The following is a 16,910-nucleotide window of genomic DNA, read 5'->3' on the forward strand; positions in this document are numbered from 1 at the left end:
ACACCACAATAATTTTTAATTATACAAAAAATTTACAAACGGGCATGATTTCAACACAGGAAATCTGGAAAATTATATATATTGCACGCGATACTAAAACAAAGTTTACGTGTTTTTGCATTTTCATGAGAAATTAATTTATAAGGGGTAATCACCTTAACTGCATTTTATTATATTTCTACAAAATAAAGTAAGCTTCGCGTGCAAAACAGAGCAGAAAAATTTCCTTACAAAGGTGGTTTAAGACCCTAAATTTCTCAATTTAAATTAGTCAAACAATTTTATGGGAGTGAACTACCCCAAAAGATGTTACAAATATGAAAGAAAATCACCAAATAGGTGTAAATTGAAGCTGAAAAATCGAGAAAAAACACATTTTACACAAGATATTAATAAAATACGGTTCTGGCATGTTTGCATTTTCACAAGAAATTAATTTATAGGGAATTGATTAAGCGGTGGTTTTTCTTATCATTTTCTTGTATTATCGTAACATCTTTTGGGGTAATTTACCCTCATACAATTGTAAAGTTTATTGTATTATCGCGTGCAATCTATATTTTTTCCACGTTTTTTTAGTTCAAATCTTCTTGAGGAAATTTTTCTGCTCTGTTTTGTCTGCGAAACTTTCTTTATGTTTCAGAAAAATAATAAAATGCAGTTAAGGGTGGTTACTCCTTATAAATTAATTTCTCGTGAAAATGCAAATACATGTAAACTTTATTTTATTATCGCGTGTAATATATATTTTGTTACAGATTTTTCGTGTTTTGAAATCATGCCCGTCTGTAAATTTTTTGTACAATTAAAAATTGTTGTGGAGTAATTTAACCCCAAAAAATTTGTTGATTACACTGATAAAATTAAATTTCTCATCTCGTATTGTAAGGAAATTATTTGAGTGGGTTTGATTGTGAAAGATTCTGCTATAATATGTGAAACAATTAAATGGGTATTTGGTACCACAATATTCGGGGGTGGTTTTTACCCTCTTGAAACCATTTTTGGCATGGAAGAAAAAATACGCGTCACTTAGTTTTTCGAGTACTACAACATATGTGCGAACAAAGACAATCGGAGTGGGACACCTACATAGGGTTCCTTGTCAGGAAGATTTCGTTTTCACACAAAATAGAGAATTAACGTAATAAATACCTTGGTCCTAAAGTCAGAACAAAACGCATTTGAAAGATAGCGTGCCATAAGGGCCTAACCCAAATTTTCAAAATTTTTCAACAGAGACAAAAAATTTCGTCAATAATTGAAATTTTAATTGATTGATTTTTATGCCGCGCGCCTGTTGAATCTCGCGCTACTTGATTTCTCATTGCACTTTCCACATATTTTTCCATAAGACTTTTAATCAAGGGTTAAATCATCGACAACTAAGGTTTAATTATAGTTAATTCTCTTTTGTTGAAGCTCTTTCGACTTTAACACATTTGCAACACGTGTCTGGTTAAAAAAACGTAAAAGCAAATTTACAGGTCTATTTTAGGCAAGAAAATTTGTTCATAAACATGTTATTATACCTTTTGTCTGTTTTCTAAGAATTCAATTTTTTTATTTGTATTTGTTATTTTTTACGATGCAAAAATGCTCAAAAAGAAACTTGTAGATCTTTTTGGACAAACAATTTTTATCTATTCATTTTATTTTAAATCTTGATCTGGTTTTCCAAAAACTTACATTTTTAATATTTTTTACAATTAAGTCCAAAACTACACTTGCTATGCAAAATGATTTGAAATAAAGTTCTAAATCCTTTTTTTGATAAATAATTTTGGTATCTTAGTTTTCCTTTCGTATTTTTCACAGCAATTTTCACTATTGGTTTTTTTATACCTCGTATAATTTTAACTGAAAAATGGCATTTCTGATTTCTTAAAAAGCATTTTCGATGCACAAATTCAGAACTTTTAGTCAAACGTGTCTGGTTAACGAACTTGTTTTTTCTCTTTATGTCTAAAAATCCTGTGACAGACCAATTGAAAGATACGTAGAAAATCCAGTTTATAAATTAATACCATGTCATTAGAATGTACATGTAAAAATAAAAAATGAGATAAATCGGTGTTCAATTGAACCCTGAAAATTTGAATAGAAAATATTAATAGTTTCCCAGCGAAATTGATGGAAAACGCTTTTTTCGCTTGAGTAGCACGTTTTATCAATTTTGAAAAGTGATAAAAATTTATATTTTTCATTTTTATTCTTCAAAAAGTAAGAATTTTCTTTCCACTGCCATAACTAGTCAGCCGTAATAAATTCTTCAGCTTAAGCAACAGTGCATGTCCATATGGTACCTAAATAAAAATTGACAGTTGAGCCTTTATAGCATGCTAATCATAAAATTTAAAAAATGAGATTAAAATACATTCGTTTTCCGAGAATGTCTTACTTTTTTAAATTTTGAGCCAATGATTTTATTTTAGAAATTTGTGGGTTATGATTATATAATTCTTATATGATGCTAAATTCCCTTCCATGCTCTTTGAGCTCTTACTAAAAATTTGTACTGTTTTTTTCCACTAAATCTTCTTTGAAATAAGCTTTTACTGACATTTCATTCAAATATTTTGTTGCTTATTTGATTATCGATTCTTCTAAATTGTTCGATTTCACTATTCCTGATCGACTAGATATTGACATTGTGGCATTTTGTAATGTCCTGAGCTTTGAAAATAATCGTAATGCAGTAATTTAAATATTTATACAATTTGAATTGTCTCGCTTATTCTGTAATTTCGTAATCATTTTTAACTAGATCTTTTTTCCCCTCATAGCTATGCTACATACAAATCAGGTAACACTAGCACTTACACTAATAAAATTGTACACGACTGCTACAGTTTCACATTTGTTAAATAATTTGTTTATAAAAATCTAAAACTTTATTATTAACTTCATAACTCGCTTAAGTATTAATAACTGTTTATCTGCAACAAGGTTTAATGAAAATTTTTTATTTTTCCACAAAAAAACGTTCAGTTAGAGCATCTGTTTATATTATATGTCTATTAATTTGCTTATAAAAATGTTTAGTTTCATGTACAGCAAAATAGCTTCATGAATTATTGATATAAACTTGTTTCCAAGAAAATGAAATTGAAAAAACAGCTTTTTCTACGAGAAACCATGCAATCGGGAAATCAGTTTTATATATTTGTTATAAACAATTTGACTTATTTACTTTTCACAAGATTTTTTGCAATTAATAATCATTTCTGAAACAGTTTTAAGTTGTCGGCTGCAATTTATGACTTCATAGAATACCATTTACGCGGCAAAAATGTTTAGTTCAAACAGAAAAATACGAAAAAATTAAATAAAAAAAACTAAAATATATTTCAAAGAAATAATATTTGTTTTTAAAACCGCCAATCTGCGATTCATTGATTTACATAACTTTAAATTAGCTATTATAATTATCAAAATTTTAAAAGAGGTTCTGATATTAATTCTGAAATGTTATAATATAAAGTATAAATTTATTTTATTAAAAATACTAACATTGACGAAAAACTCGGACAAGATGAAACATTACAAATAAAATCTTTTTCGAATTATAATGAACTTTTATAGAACAAATCTAATGATTTTTTGTTTATAATTACCAGTTTTAGTGGAGACATACTAATATAAGTTAAAGTTGTCAACAAATTAAAAAAAATGAAATTAAATAGTTTTTATTAAAATTACCAGTAATTTACGCCGAATAATACAAACACGTCATAACAAAAACCCATGAAGAATTGTAAATCTTTTTTAAAATCTAATGATTTTTCCCTAAAATAAATGATTTTATATTAAAAATGACATATCCTGATCATTATAAAAAATTGCACATCTTGTCTGAACTTGAATTATTTTCGTTTTAAAGTGCCAATGTTTGGTGTAAAATGATAATATAAGCTTAACTTGTCTACAGTTGTTAATTCTCACTAAACATTCTTTAATAAAGATATCAAGTTTTGCCAAAAAGACGAATATTACAAAAGTATGAATCATTAGACTAATGGTTTTTGTTTTTAAAAAAACTTAGTATGAAAAACGTTAATATAACCTAAAATTGTTGAACGGACAAATTTTGATAATATGATCGATATGGTTTTGGTTTGAAAATACTCATTTCCAGTGAAATTCTTTTTATTCGGTTTATAAAATCTCCTGTTTTAAAAATGTAATAAAAGAATATTCTGGTCCTTAAATATTAATAATCAGGGAAAATGAAAAACTAGTCAGGAAAAAATTAGGCAATTTAAAAAATTAAATTTAGGAGCCAACCATCTATTACTTAACTTGTATTTTAATTTATATTTTTATTTTGCATAGCTTCTTCCATGTCTCAATTATATTTTTAGTGAAACGTTGTATGAATTGATTAAGAATCCAAAAATTTTATTAAAGGGTCATCCTTTTTGTTTAAATTGAACTTTTTTTTAGTTTTATTGTAAAACATAAATAAATTTAAAATCTTTTAAGTTAATATAAAAATTTCACATTCTCTTCACAAAAGATTCTATGTTAAACATGTTACACGCCTGTCCTTATATCACTGCGGTTTTCACGATCACACGAAAAAAAATGTAAGGGCATCATGGACCCAACAAAAATCTCCTCAACAAAGGGTTTGGAAAATTTACGATCTGAAGATGTGCCAAATTGATGTATTACAAAGATAATAAATATCATGTCATGATTCTTCTCAAACAAAAATGTAATTTTTCATTTTAATTATGTTTGATAAATGAGTAATGTAATCGGCTTTCATCAATGGATAGTTCATATCTTTTCCGTGCAGTTTACTTTTTACATACAAATCATTAAAATTTCCTGAAAACTTATTCAACACCTGAACTATGATTCATTTGTTGTCTCTGGATGAAAAGAAGTAGAAAAAGCTTTTTAGATGACATTTCTGACATTGTACCAGCGTCAAAGAGTATGGAAACTCAATGTCTAATTCTTGAGGCATAACGACAATTTGTAGTCGAACCTTGACTTCACGGAATGCCTTCAAACGCGGTTTCTGCATTGTAATCGCCGGTTACGCATTTGCGAAACAAAGCAAAGAGTTTCGTGGTTGGCGTTGCTGGTCAACAAGCGAGGCGAAGATGCGGAGTCCCCCTCCTCTTTTAAGATCAAAGTGCCCTAGGGGCCTTTTTAGAAATTCTCCACCAAGCTTGGACGCGCTACTAATGGATACCTGTCGTTAGTAATCGCGAGAATGTCGAGTGAAGTGCAAGTGGCGATCGTTCTGCTAGCTGCAGTTGTAGCCCTTTCATCTGCTTTTCCACAAAAAGGCGACAAAGTCGACGAAACCGTTGAAGAAGCCTCCGGTGGCGTAAGTTGAATTTCGCATTTATTGCTCTTAACAACAAATTTATTGCTAAAAATACAACCCTTGATACGGTCCCACATTTGCCTAAGAACTACTAAAATATTGGAAGCACTTTACACCAAATGATTTTTTATGTATCTCTCTTATTTTTCTAAATTATTCTCTTCAATTTATGTATAAGAAATTTTTCTGCAAAAAATACTGCGACATTAAAACTCAATGGGTTGAGAAAGGAATGAAAATTGACTGCATACTGGTTTTCCTCAGAGCACTTATGTTGCACAATGTTTGCGAATACTCGCTCTAATATTGTGCAATACTGAATGATCTTTAGGCTCCTAAGTGGAAATGAAACTTTGTAATTATACAGGGTTGTAATGACGTATTGAAGAGAAAATGTAAGAGAGAAAGGAGTATACGGAAGTTTTTGATGAATATAGGGACGCCTTGGTTACAAACACTTTCACGTTCGGATACAAGTCTGGTCATTTTCCAGTTATAGACAATTTGAACTTCTATTCTAGATTTCATATTCAGTGAATAATAATCGTTTGGAATTTAAATTTATAATAATAGGTTGGAATGCATAGCTTTTTTCCTTTGAAATAAAATGCCGATACGCTTGCGTATGTACTATACATTTTTTAATCTATTATTATCAATTTCAAATCATATCACCGCTGCAGGTTTAATTAGGCAATTTCAAACTCTCATCTCTCTATTTTCAAGGGAATATATTTATTCGAGATCGCTTAATTTATATTTAAAATATCTTTGACCATGAGTAGACTTTTCTACTAGAAAAAGGTTTCTTTAGAATCTGTTCAATGATATTTTTTTATTTGGAATGGATTTATTTTATATTATAGTATGTCTGGACATGCATGGCATTTATCTCTAAAATAAAATGCTAGTACGTCTTCGTATGTCCAATACATTTTTAATCCAGTATTATTCATTAAAAATTAAATTATCGCTACATATTTGTTTTGGAAATTTGAAAAAGATTCTTATATTTTTAAAAGAATATATTTATTTGGGACGGCCTCCTTTAAATTGTATTATGTCTGTCCATAAATCACCTTTTCTGCTTGAAGAAGATTTCTTTATACAATTAAAAACGTATGCGTATACATTATTAAATAATTAAAAAATTTTTTAGAATGGTTTCGTCTTTAATTAATGTATGTCTGGACTTACATGAGATCTTCTCTTTCAAATAAAATGCCCATTACCATTACAGGTTTCTTCCGGTATTAGAAAACTTTACTCCTCGTATTTTAAAATGAATGCATTTGTTCGAAATGGTTTGATTTTTAATTAAAGTATGTCTGCCTGTCAATTACCTTTTCAACTAGAGTAAGATTTTTTTAGATAATTAAAAACGTTGGTGCATCGCATATTTTCTCTAAAATAAAATGTTGATACGTCTTCGTATGTATTGTACATTTTTAATTGATTATAATTAAATTGAAATCAAATTATTGCTACATATTTGTTTAAGAAATTTAAAAAAGTTCCCATATATTTTCAAAAGAATAAATTTTTTTGCGATGGCCTAATTTTAATTTAAGTATATCTGGCCGTGCATGGCATCATCTCTCTATAGTAAAATGCTGATACGTCTTCGTATGTATGATACATTTTTAATCTATTCTTATCAATCAAGAATCAAATTACCATAACAGGCTTATTTAGGGATTTGTAAACTTTCATCTTCATATTTTTAAATAACTGAATTTATTCACAATGGCTTAATTTTGAATTAAATTATGTCTGTCCATGAGCTACCGTTTCTACTCAAATAAGTTTTCTTTGGAAAATGTAAAGCTTTGGTGTATATATTGTTAAATAATATTTTTTTTATTTGGAATTATTTCATTTTAAATTACATTGGCACTTTAAAACGAAAATAATTCATACAGTATTAATTTTTTAAATTAAAGTAGGTCTGAAAATAAATGTCATATTTTGTCTTTGAAATAAAATGTTGATACGCCTTCGTATCTACTATACATTTTGTATCCATTATTATCAATTTGAAATGAAATTACCGTTAAGGGTTTCTATCGGAAATCTGAAACTTTTATCTTCATATTTTAAAATAAATCCATGTTATTTATTTGGAGTGGCTTCATTTTAAATTAAAACGTGTCTTTCCTTGAATGACCTTTTTCACTAGACGAACGTTTCTTTACAAAATATAATACTTTGTTGTTTATATTGCTAAATAATTTAGTTTTTTATTTTGAATGTTTTTATTTTAAATTAACATATATCTAGACATGCATGGAATCTTAAATTAAATATGTTTTTGTTTATGAATATACTTTTCTACTAAAAAGAGGTTTCTTTAGACAATTTAAAACTTTCGTGTCTATATTGGTAAATAATTTTTTTATTCGGAATGGTTACGCTCAAATTAAATTATTTCTGTGAATTCATGGCATCTTGCCTTTAAAATAAAACGTTTATACGCTAGCGTATAAACCATATACTTATTATCCATTTTTATCAATTTGAAATTAAATTACAGTTACAGGTTGCTACAAAACTGTGAAGCTTTCTTCTCAATATTTTTTAATGAATATATTTATTTGGAATCATTTAACTCTAAATTAAAATATAACTTTCTATGAATTATCTTTTCTAATAGAAGAAGGTTTCGTTGGAAAATTTAAAACATTGATCTATATATGTTTCAATAATCTTTTTTTTTGTTTGGAATGATTTTATTTTTAATTACAGTATGTCAGATACATGCATGCCAATTTTCTATTAGAAGATGTTTCGGTTAAGTAGATGCATACACTTTGGCCAGACACAATTTGATTTTTATATTTAACTATGGTTTTATGAGTAAGATACCGTATGTTTTTAACTGTATTTTATAAGTTCCTTTAAACGCGCATAATAGCTAATCCAAATTTCACGTTTTGAACTTTGGACTCGCAATCCAAATTTAAAAAGACAGCTTCTTTTAGCAAAGTGGACTCTCGTTAAAAATCTTATAAACTGGAAAGTAAACTGGTTTTCTTGATTCATAATCTTATGTCAAGGTCCACTGCGGCAACTTCCTCTAAAGTAAGAAATTCCTTTGAAATTAATATAAAAACAAAGACTGATCAAAGCACAGAAAAATTTATTCTTTAATGGAAGCTATAAAAAAATATAGACAGAATCAGAATTGTTTCCTTCGGCTTTATTCTTTTTATGCGAGGAAATAATAATTTTGTAATAGAATAATTCTGGCTAATCACGAAAATTAATGAAAATATCACGAAAAGATTACTTACTACTGATGAGTTTTTAATAATAGTATCCTCTTTCATCCATAAAAAAATGTGCTCAAATTAAAGAAATTATAGAGTAATGCCAATACATAATTCATCATTTCCTTCAAATTTATGTTTACGGTATATTTTAATGACATATCTAATTTCAAGGTTAAAGTTAATCTCTTCAGAGAATAAAAAACTATCAATAAAATTAAAGTTTTTTGTGAAAGAAATAATGATTATACACAAACAGTATTATCAAATTTAATCAATCAATAAGAAATAATAATAAAAATAGTGGAATTCTTTAGTTGTAGTGAAGTTCAATTATGGAAGCAAGGAATGCTAATATTCTAATGGAAATTTCCATGGACTTAGCACCGTTCAGCTTTCTTTGGCATTATAAATAAAGATAGTACATAGTGTTGACAAAATTATACTAAATAAATATGTTTACTTATATTATAAACAAATAATATGATTGAATAGAAACAAGAAACTTTTATAGTACTAATAAAAGATTTTTTTTTTATAACAGTATCTTCAGTTGCTAGATACATGGAAACCTTAGCTTTCTCTGGTTCAATTGCTAATAATAATTATTTTGAAATACAATTTAATTACAATCTAGATATCTATAGTAATAATAAAAATTAAAAACCATTTGTTTATAGTTACCTTTTCTACAATTCAAAAATGGAGGTGTCAGAGTGAATTTTGGTGGATACCATGCTGAAGCTGGGCTTGGAGGAATTTTAACTGGATCAAGAACAGGAGGAGGACTTCATGCAAGTGCAGGAACACCAGACGGTACTCATGCTTCTGCAGGATTAGGAGGACTTCTAGGGGGAAATAATGCAAATGCTGGTATAAAAAGGAATCTAATCAAATATCTTTAGAAAAGAAAATTGATATGAATAAACTAGATTTAAAGTCATTAATGACTTCAAGAAAAAACTAAAAACTAATTATATAAAAGGATAATAATTATATGTGTGACTTTTAATTTTCTAAAAGTTTTTACCACTTTTTAATTAATTTTAAAATATTTTGTCGGGAAAACAAGAGATTTTCTCTAAGTAGAAAATCCCCGTATCGATGGGACAAACTCATTCAACGAAGGAAAACATTCATTTAAAGAAAAAATTACAATACCTGAAGAATTAAACAAAATTATCTTTAAAATACTTTTTTCAAGCAATCTAGTTATGACCGAAAGTTTTTCAGAGCTGAAATATGGGAAATATAACTCCATTTATTTCAAGTAGGTAAACCCGATTTTGTTCAGACAAACGAATTAGTAATCAAAATAGAAATTGCTTTTGACGTGCAATGAATTACATTTATTAAAACATTAGGCACTTTTGATGAATTACTAAAAGTTCTATATTATTTCATTAATGACCGTCTAAAGGCAATATATTATATTTTTATAAATAAACTTCAACAAATAAAATATACAGACAGACATATTTATTAAAAAATAGAAAAGTCAATTTATTCTCATTTAAAACTCGTTGTTTGGTCTTGTTGAAACATAATTTTTTTCTGTGGAAATCATATTTGTTCCCTTAAGTAGATAAATCCCATTCGATACAGACATGATCCTTGAACGTCAAAGTGTATAATACTTTCTGATATTTTATTTATTAATTCTGATTTTATAAATTTATTTACAAATTACGCTTTTTATATACAAACATACATGCAGAGTGTTAAAAGTATTTATGAAAATACAAACAAATAAAAAGGTAGTTGTAAAAATCCACAGTATGAAAAAATGCGTTTACAAAAACTGCTGTTAAAATAATTATTTTTCGTAACTTTGAAACTATTTTTATAAAAAAAGCCTTTGCTAAGATTGTGTCAGGTGTACCGTAAATGAAAAATTACTTGATCCATTACTTTATTGGTAAAATTTTCATAAAAAGGCGCATTAATTATTGAAAATAAAAATTAGAAGAAAAAAATAAGCGTAAATGATCAAATTATTGTTTTAAAATATATTTCTGCATAAAAATTCAGTTATTTGCATATTTGTATTTTTCTCTCCCTTCAGCCAAAAATCGTAATTTTAATTAAATTTTAATTTTAAAAAGTTCATTCTATTCCTTTCAAGGTTTTTTACAATTATGTTTGTCACATTTCTATTAGATCTTAATTAACAAATTTTTTAACTCTATAAAAATGACTAAATAAACATCAATGTAAATATTACTTCTAAATAAAATAATTTTTCATAAGAAAAGATGAATAGAATTGCAAATGGCCTTTCAAGCAATTAAATGATCTTTCGTATATTAAAATTGAATAAAAATTACGACTTTTGTTTAAAGCGGATGAAAAAACACATACCTTCAAATAACTACATTTATATACTCACTTATGATCATAGCAATTAATCATTATTTATGCTTGGGTTTCTCTCTTAAAATAAGTTACAACAATCAATATTTCGTTTTTTTTTGCAATTTTATAAATCAAGTTAATGATTGAAAATTTTTTAACTTGACTGTAAACCTCGAAAATTCTTGAAGAATTGATCAATTTATATAGTTTGATTGCAAAAAATTCCCAATCATAATTTTTTTCGTAAATTATATAAATAAATTATATTAATTATATAAAATTATATTATATGCAAATGATAAAAGTGGCTAAAATATTTAAATAATTCAATTATCATTTATTTTTTTAGGTGGTGGTCTTTATGCACGAGCGGGATTAGGAAATGGTGGTCCAGAAGTACAAACTGGTCTAGGAGGAGCTCTTGATGGTTCATCAAGGAACAATCAAGATAGTCCCATAGCCCAGGGAACACTTTTTGCTGATGCCACTACAGGGAAAGGAGGTAAAGAGGCAAGTGCACGAAAAAATGTTCAAGTCATCCCTCGATCATCTAAGGATAAAGAGGTGGGTTCAATCTAATGGTTAAAAACCCAAAAAATAGAAAGCCATCAGAATTTAATTTTAGTTGCAGAAAGAATTTACATAGTAAGTAACCAGGATTATGCGTACAGGTTACACCTTTGACACCTCCGGACAAAAATTCCAATACTGATGCAGGAGCATTTGCAAGTTCATCTGCAGAAACATTGACGACAATCCAGACGGAAAAGGTTATTAATTTTTTATTATTGCATCATAATTACTATAGTAATAATCTCTAGTTGTTATGTTTACCTGAGAATTAATAAGAAGATCAAGCAGTTTTTCTTTAACTTTAAGTATATTTACTGATGTTGGACAAAAAAATTGTTATTGATTATTGATAATAGTAATATTCGTTAGGTAATTTATTGCAGTACTGTATTTTATGACCAAGATGATTTTTTGAAATTCTTGTTTCTTTACAGAAACACCACGAGGCCTCAAAACCACATGATTCCAAATTTGAAATCTCAATTCAAAAGACGAAATCGATAGACAAGGCTCATGCCGCAGGTGATGATGGAGAAGGTAAATACGAAATAAGAAAATTTAAACAAAAAATGAATTTTTGTTCGAAGAGGGCAGGATGTAATTACACTAGAAAATTTTAATATTTTAGCACGTCATTCTTTTTTGCTTGATTCATTTGGCTTATTGCTTCCACTTATTTATGCATTCATTTATTATTTTGATTGACCTTTTGTTACTTGTTGTGAATAGTCATTAATTTAATTCATTTCAATCATTTAGGAATTAACACGGAAAATGGTAATCGTGGAATATATCCTGCCCGTTGGTACAGAAAACGATTTAGAGGAGGAGCAAGAAAAAATGTTCTTTATAACACGATTTTATTACCCGAAGGGGATGCACAAAGTGCTCCAACTTCTACTGGACATTTTACTCGTGCAGCTGCAGATGGCCATAATTCAGGGAGCGAGGGTCAAAAAATAAGCACCTTATTTGATGATATCTTCAACGTAAGTCAAAATTATTCAATCTTAGCATTAAATGTTGTAAGAATTCTTATTTACTTTCAATTTTTCTCGAATTTTAATGGAAATAAATTTTTTCTGGGACTAATGTACTTAAAATTATCAAACAAACATTTGATAGTGACATTTGATAGTTTTTACTAATAAGTTATTAATTGTTACTGATACATTAGTGAAAAATAACTGTTTCATAACTAGAATGGAGCCACTGATTTAAATTAGTAAAAATTTTAACTGGTTCAAATTAAGAGAGCACATTTTTAATAATCTTATAAATTATTGAGAATATTATACATGGTTTATGTTTGTACTTTTCGCTAGAAATTAGTATTATTATATTAAATTATTAGAGAATCATAAATTTTCTATGAGACTTAACATTTTTAAAAAAGATTCCTAATATTCAACAATTTTAGGAAATGTTAGCGTTTTACATCTGAAATGAGTATTTTCAATAAAAAGTTATTACAGTTCATGGGAAAAAATTCAAACTTTTGTTTTTTTGGTTTCGTTAGCGTTTTTTTACCACAAATTGACATTTTAAAACAAAATCCCTGAATCATCTCACAACATTTTTTTATTCTAAAACAAAAATCATTATAGTATCAACAAGATTTGCAATTTTTGACCAGTTTCTGGTTATAGTAACATTTTTTACAAGGAATCAATTTTATACCTAAACTTTTTTCTGTTAGATTGATGTATTTCGTCTAAATTTAATGGTATTTTTAATAAAAAATTATTATATTCAAAAGAATGTTTACAATTTTTCTACAAATTTAAAATATGTTGGTTTATTTTGCCTAAAAATAATATTTTGTGAAAAAAAATATTACATTTAAATCCAATACATTTTTTAATTATAAATCATTAGATTTCGAACAAGTTTCATAATTTTTTATAAATTTCAGGTCACTTTGGTATTTTACATCACAAATAGGGATTCTCACATAATAAATAAATATAATTCGAACAAGATTTAAAATATTTCAATAATTTTCGATTATATATAAGTGTTTTTGTGTCGAAAATTGGTATTTTTTCATTTAAACAAATCAGATTTCAAGAAAGAGTTACAACTTTTTAAGTGTTGTTAGATTTGAAAGCAAATTTACAATTACAATTGTGAATCAATGATCAACAATATGGCTCTTTAATTTCTATTTTATTAATTTAGATAAAAGATGCAGAAACTTTTTATTGATGGTAATATTTGTGATGATTGCTGAAAATTGATATCTTAAGTTCATAATCAATATATCATACTTTGGCACAATATATAGATTATAAAATCGTTACATTTTTGTTCAGTAAAGTCAATTTGCGACGAAAAACACTAATATAATTTAAAATTGCTAAAAAAATTGAGAATAATTTTTTTAATTTAAAAATTTCTTTTATTAAAACTCGATTTCCAGCAAAAAATCTTGAAACATAAACTTATATTGTTTCAAAATTGTAAATATTCTTTGAAATCCAAAAATTTGTTTCGAGAAAAGTACTTTTTTAGAGTCTTATCTTGTATAAAACGCTAAAAATAAAAAAACTGAAGTAACTGATTTTTGCTGCAAGTTTATTTGTATTTTTTAAATTTAAAACATTCTAAATATTGTTGAGGTTACAATGATTTTCGTTTAAAAAATCAAAGTATAGCCCCAGCGTAACCTTAAATTTGAAAAAAATATTAATCTTTTTTCAAATATGATGATTTTTTAATAATAATTTTAAAAACACAAAGTTCAAGTTTAATTATAATTAATCAAATCTTTAGGTTTAAATTTTATCATTTTCATTAAAAAATATTGATTTTCATTGCAGCACACCAACGTAACCTAAAGTTATTAGAAACCTATAAAACTTCCAGATTTAATTAATTTTTGTTAAAAAATTTCAATCCTTTTCCAGTGTAAAACGCTAACATAATCTAAAATTGTTTAAAACTGGTTATCTAGATAACCAGTTTTAGAAAGCAGAAATATTTTCTAATCCCCATAAAGTTTTCTACGATTATTCTTATTGAAAATGATTATTTGTAGATTTTATTAAAAATAAAATTGAAATTGAAGATATAACACAACTTCAGTTAGTGAAAATCCGATCCGGTTTTCAAGAACACTGACTGCGATACTCTCGAGACATGGCATTACATTACTTTTTTATATAGGATTATATCAAACCTACAATAATATAATAATTTTAATAATTTTTCAGATCCCAATATCAACGCTCAACGCCGTGAATCAGCTACTAAAGAACAAAGTCGGTTAAATAAGTTTTTTTTAAGTTCAAAGGGTCTTAAATTAGAACCAGTGATTTAAATTTACCTTTAGCTTTAAAATAGTGGCATGTTTTTTTATATGATTTTGTATTCCATCTAGACCTCTGCATGTAAAATACTCAAGTCCATCTACAAGGTCGAAAACATCTCTTATAGTTTCCTTAGTATTTACAGATTCTTACTGCAGATAACTTGATATTCAACTAGATGCTCTCTTTGTTGATGCTCTCCTAAATTAAATATGCCAAGCACGGAGTTCTTCTTTATTGTTACATATATCTTAATTTCCTTGTTCTTTACTTTTACAATAAATTAAACTTATATTTATATTTAAATCCAATTTACGTCAGCGTTGAAAAAACTTTAATAACGAAATTTACGAATTGCAAAGGAATGAGGATCACTCGCCGAATTCCTTTGAATTCAACCGAAACGATAGAATGAACAATGTAATTTTTATATTCAATTGTAGGAAGCAGTATTTAGTGAAATGTTGAAGATTGTTTAAGTTTTAAGAACATTGTTGTATGATTTGAATGTGATTTTTATCTGAGAAGTTAATAATAAAGCTGTATTTTTCTCTGTAACCAGATCTAATTTAAGAAAGTAGATTATTGTTCGGTTTATTTCTGACATTTTTTTATTGATTTTACAGAAAAGTTTATATAATTATATACAATTTAAAAAAGATTCTTTATTATAGTGAGGAAATCACAGAAAAACGAAGGATAAATTTGACCTTAGTTTCGACGTAAAAATTACCTGAGAAAAAGATTAACTTCACAGAATAAAATTTACCCGAATATCTGTCTTTTTATCATGAGTTTTCTTTCTGTGGTTTCAGTAAGTTCCATATGAATGACACAATTTTTTTATTTACTTACATTTTTTTTAAATGAACAAATTTTTTTTATAACCAAAATATTTCTCGCTACATGGCTAATTATCCGTCAACGTACTCCTTATATTTTTTAAACGCTTAAAAAACATTCAAAATACATTTTCAAGGAAGTTAAAGATGATCTATTCATCAAGGTTTAATTAAATTCGACTATTTAAATTTGATTCGAATTGTGTATAAGATTCCATTTACCACATTTTCTGAACATATTTGTCATACAGATTTAATAATTTGTTCATTTCTATATCAAGACTATATTTTTAAAGTTAAACAATAAGAAGAATTTGACATTTATGTGCATGGTGAAACTCAGAGCAATTCAAGATCTATAATTTAACACTTTATTAGATCAAAATAGAAGCATACTACAGTATTAAAATTTATATTTGACATAAGCATAATTAAGCATAGTTTTAACAATCCAAATTTACCACGCACGGTTAAATTTTGACATTTCTACTAAAAATTTAAAGTTCTCTTTATACGTGGATCCCGTAATATGACAAATTTCACTTCAAAAGTTGACACTTTAGTCGAAACACCTTCTTTGGTTCAAACTTTAGATACTTAGTTAAAAGTGGAATTAATTTGTTAAATTTCATATTTTTTTGTTCATGATTCATCATCTTAGTTCAAAACCTCTTTTTGTTAAAAATTATAATAGTTTTTTGAAATTGTGTTGTTGTTTTAATTAATGTCTCTACATATATATTTAATTATTCTATTTCTAGTTTAACATCCATCTTCTTCAGTTGAAAATTTAATCATTTTGTTGAAATTTTTTTCCTAGTAGAATAAATAGAACTTAATTTTCTTGGTAAATAATTCCCCCATTATTATTGAAAATTATTTTGTTTTAAAAAAAATTAATTCATTTTAAATTGATAATATGACAATGGCGTTTTTTGTCAAAATTTTTCTTTTTTAAAACACATTTCATCTTTTTAATTGAAAATTTATCTGTTAATTAAAGAATTCAACTATTTTGTTGAAAATATGTTGCTTTTTTGTTGAATTTGTATTTTTTCTAGTAAAAATAACTGATCCATGTTTGGTTAACATTTAGATTCTTTATTTGAAAATTTAGAAATTCGGTTGAAAATTTCTGTATTTTGTCTTTTTTTGAAAATTTAACTATTATTTAGCAAAGCCCCTTGAAAATTGAAAATTCGATTGAAAATTC

General features: G+C 26.7%; 1 protein-coding gene across 2 annotated transcripts; it reads left to right on the forward strand.

Moving 5' to 3' along the window:
• Positions 1-5,193: 5,193 nt before the first annotated feature.
• LOC117169318 (harpin HrpN) lies at positions 5,194-15,156 on the forward strand. 2 transcript variants are annotated; one of them, XM_033355642.1, is made up of 7 exons: positions 5,194-5,347; positions 9,297-9,489; positions 11,321-11,535; positions 11,643-11,741; positions 11,979-12,081; positions 12,418-12,533; positions 14,760-15,156. In XM_033355642.1, the coding sequence occupies exons 1-7, from the start codon at positions 5,231-5,233 to the stop codon at positions 14,814-14,816; spliced, it is 900 nt and encodes a 299-aa protein (XP_033211533.1). In that variant the 5' UTR covers positions 5,194-5,230; the 3' UTR covers positions 14,817-15,156. The 2 variants fall into 2 exon arrangements, with proteins under 2 accessions (XP_033211533.1, XP_033211532.1); XM_033355641.1 differs by having other exon boundaries at positions 5,195-5,347; positions 12,304-12,533.
• The last annotated feature ends 1,754 nt before the right edge of the window (positions 15,157-16,910 follow it).

Source organism: Belonocnema kinseyi, chromosome 3 (genome assembly GCF_010883055.1).
Source record: "Belonocnema kinseyi isolate 2016_QV_RU_SX_M_011 chromosome 3, B_treatae_v1, whole genome shotgun sequence".
In the NCBI taxonomy this organism is placed as follows: Eukaryota; Metazoa; Arthropoda; class Insecta; order Hymenoptera; family Cynipidae; genus Belonocnema; species Belonocnema kinseyi.

Bases quoted from the DNA above. Each gene is read 5' to 3' on its own strand.
- LOC117169318 (XM_033355641.1), top strand. From the start codon at position 5,231: ATGTCGAGTGAAGTGCAAGTGGCGATCGTTCTGCTAGCTGCAGTTGTA. The intron at 11,742-11,978 runs GTTATTAATTTT...GTTTCTTTACAG, and splicing joins CGACAATCCAGACGGAAAAG to AAACACCACGAGGCCTCAAA. The intron at 12,082-12,303 runs GTAAATACGAAA...TCAATCATTTAG, and splicing joins CGCAGGTGATGATGGAGAAG to GAATTAACACGGAAAATGGT.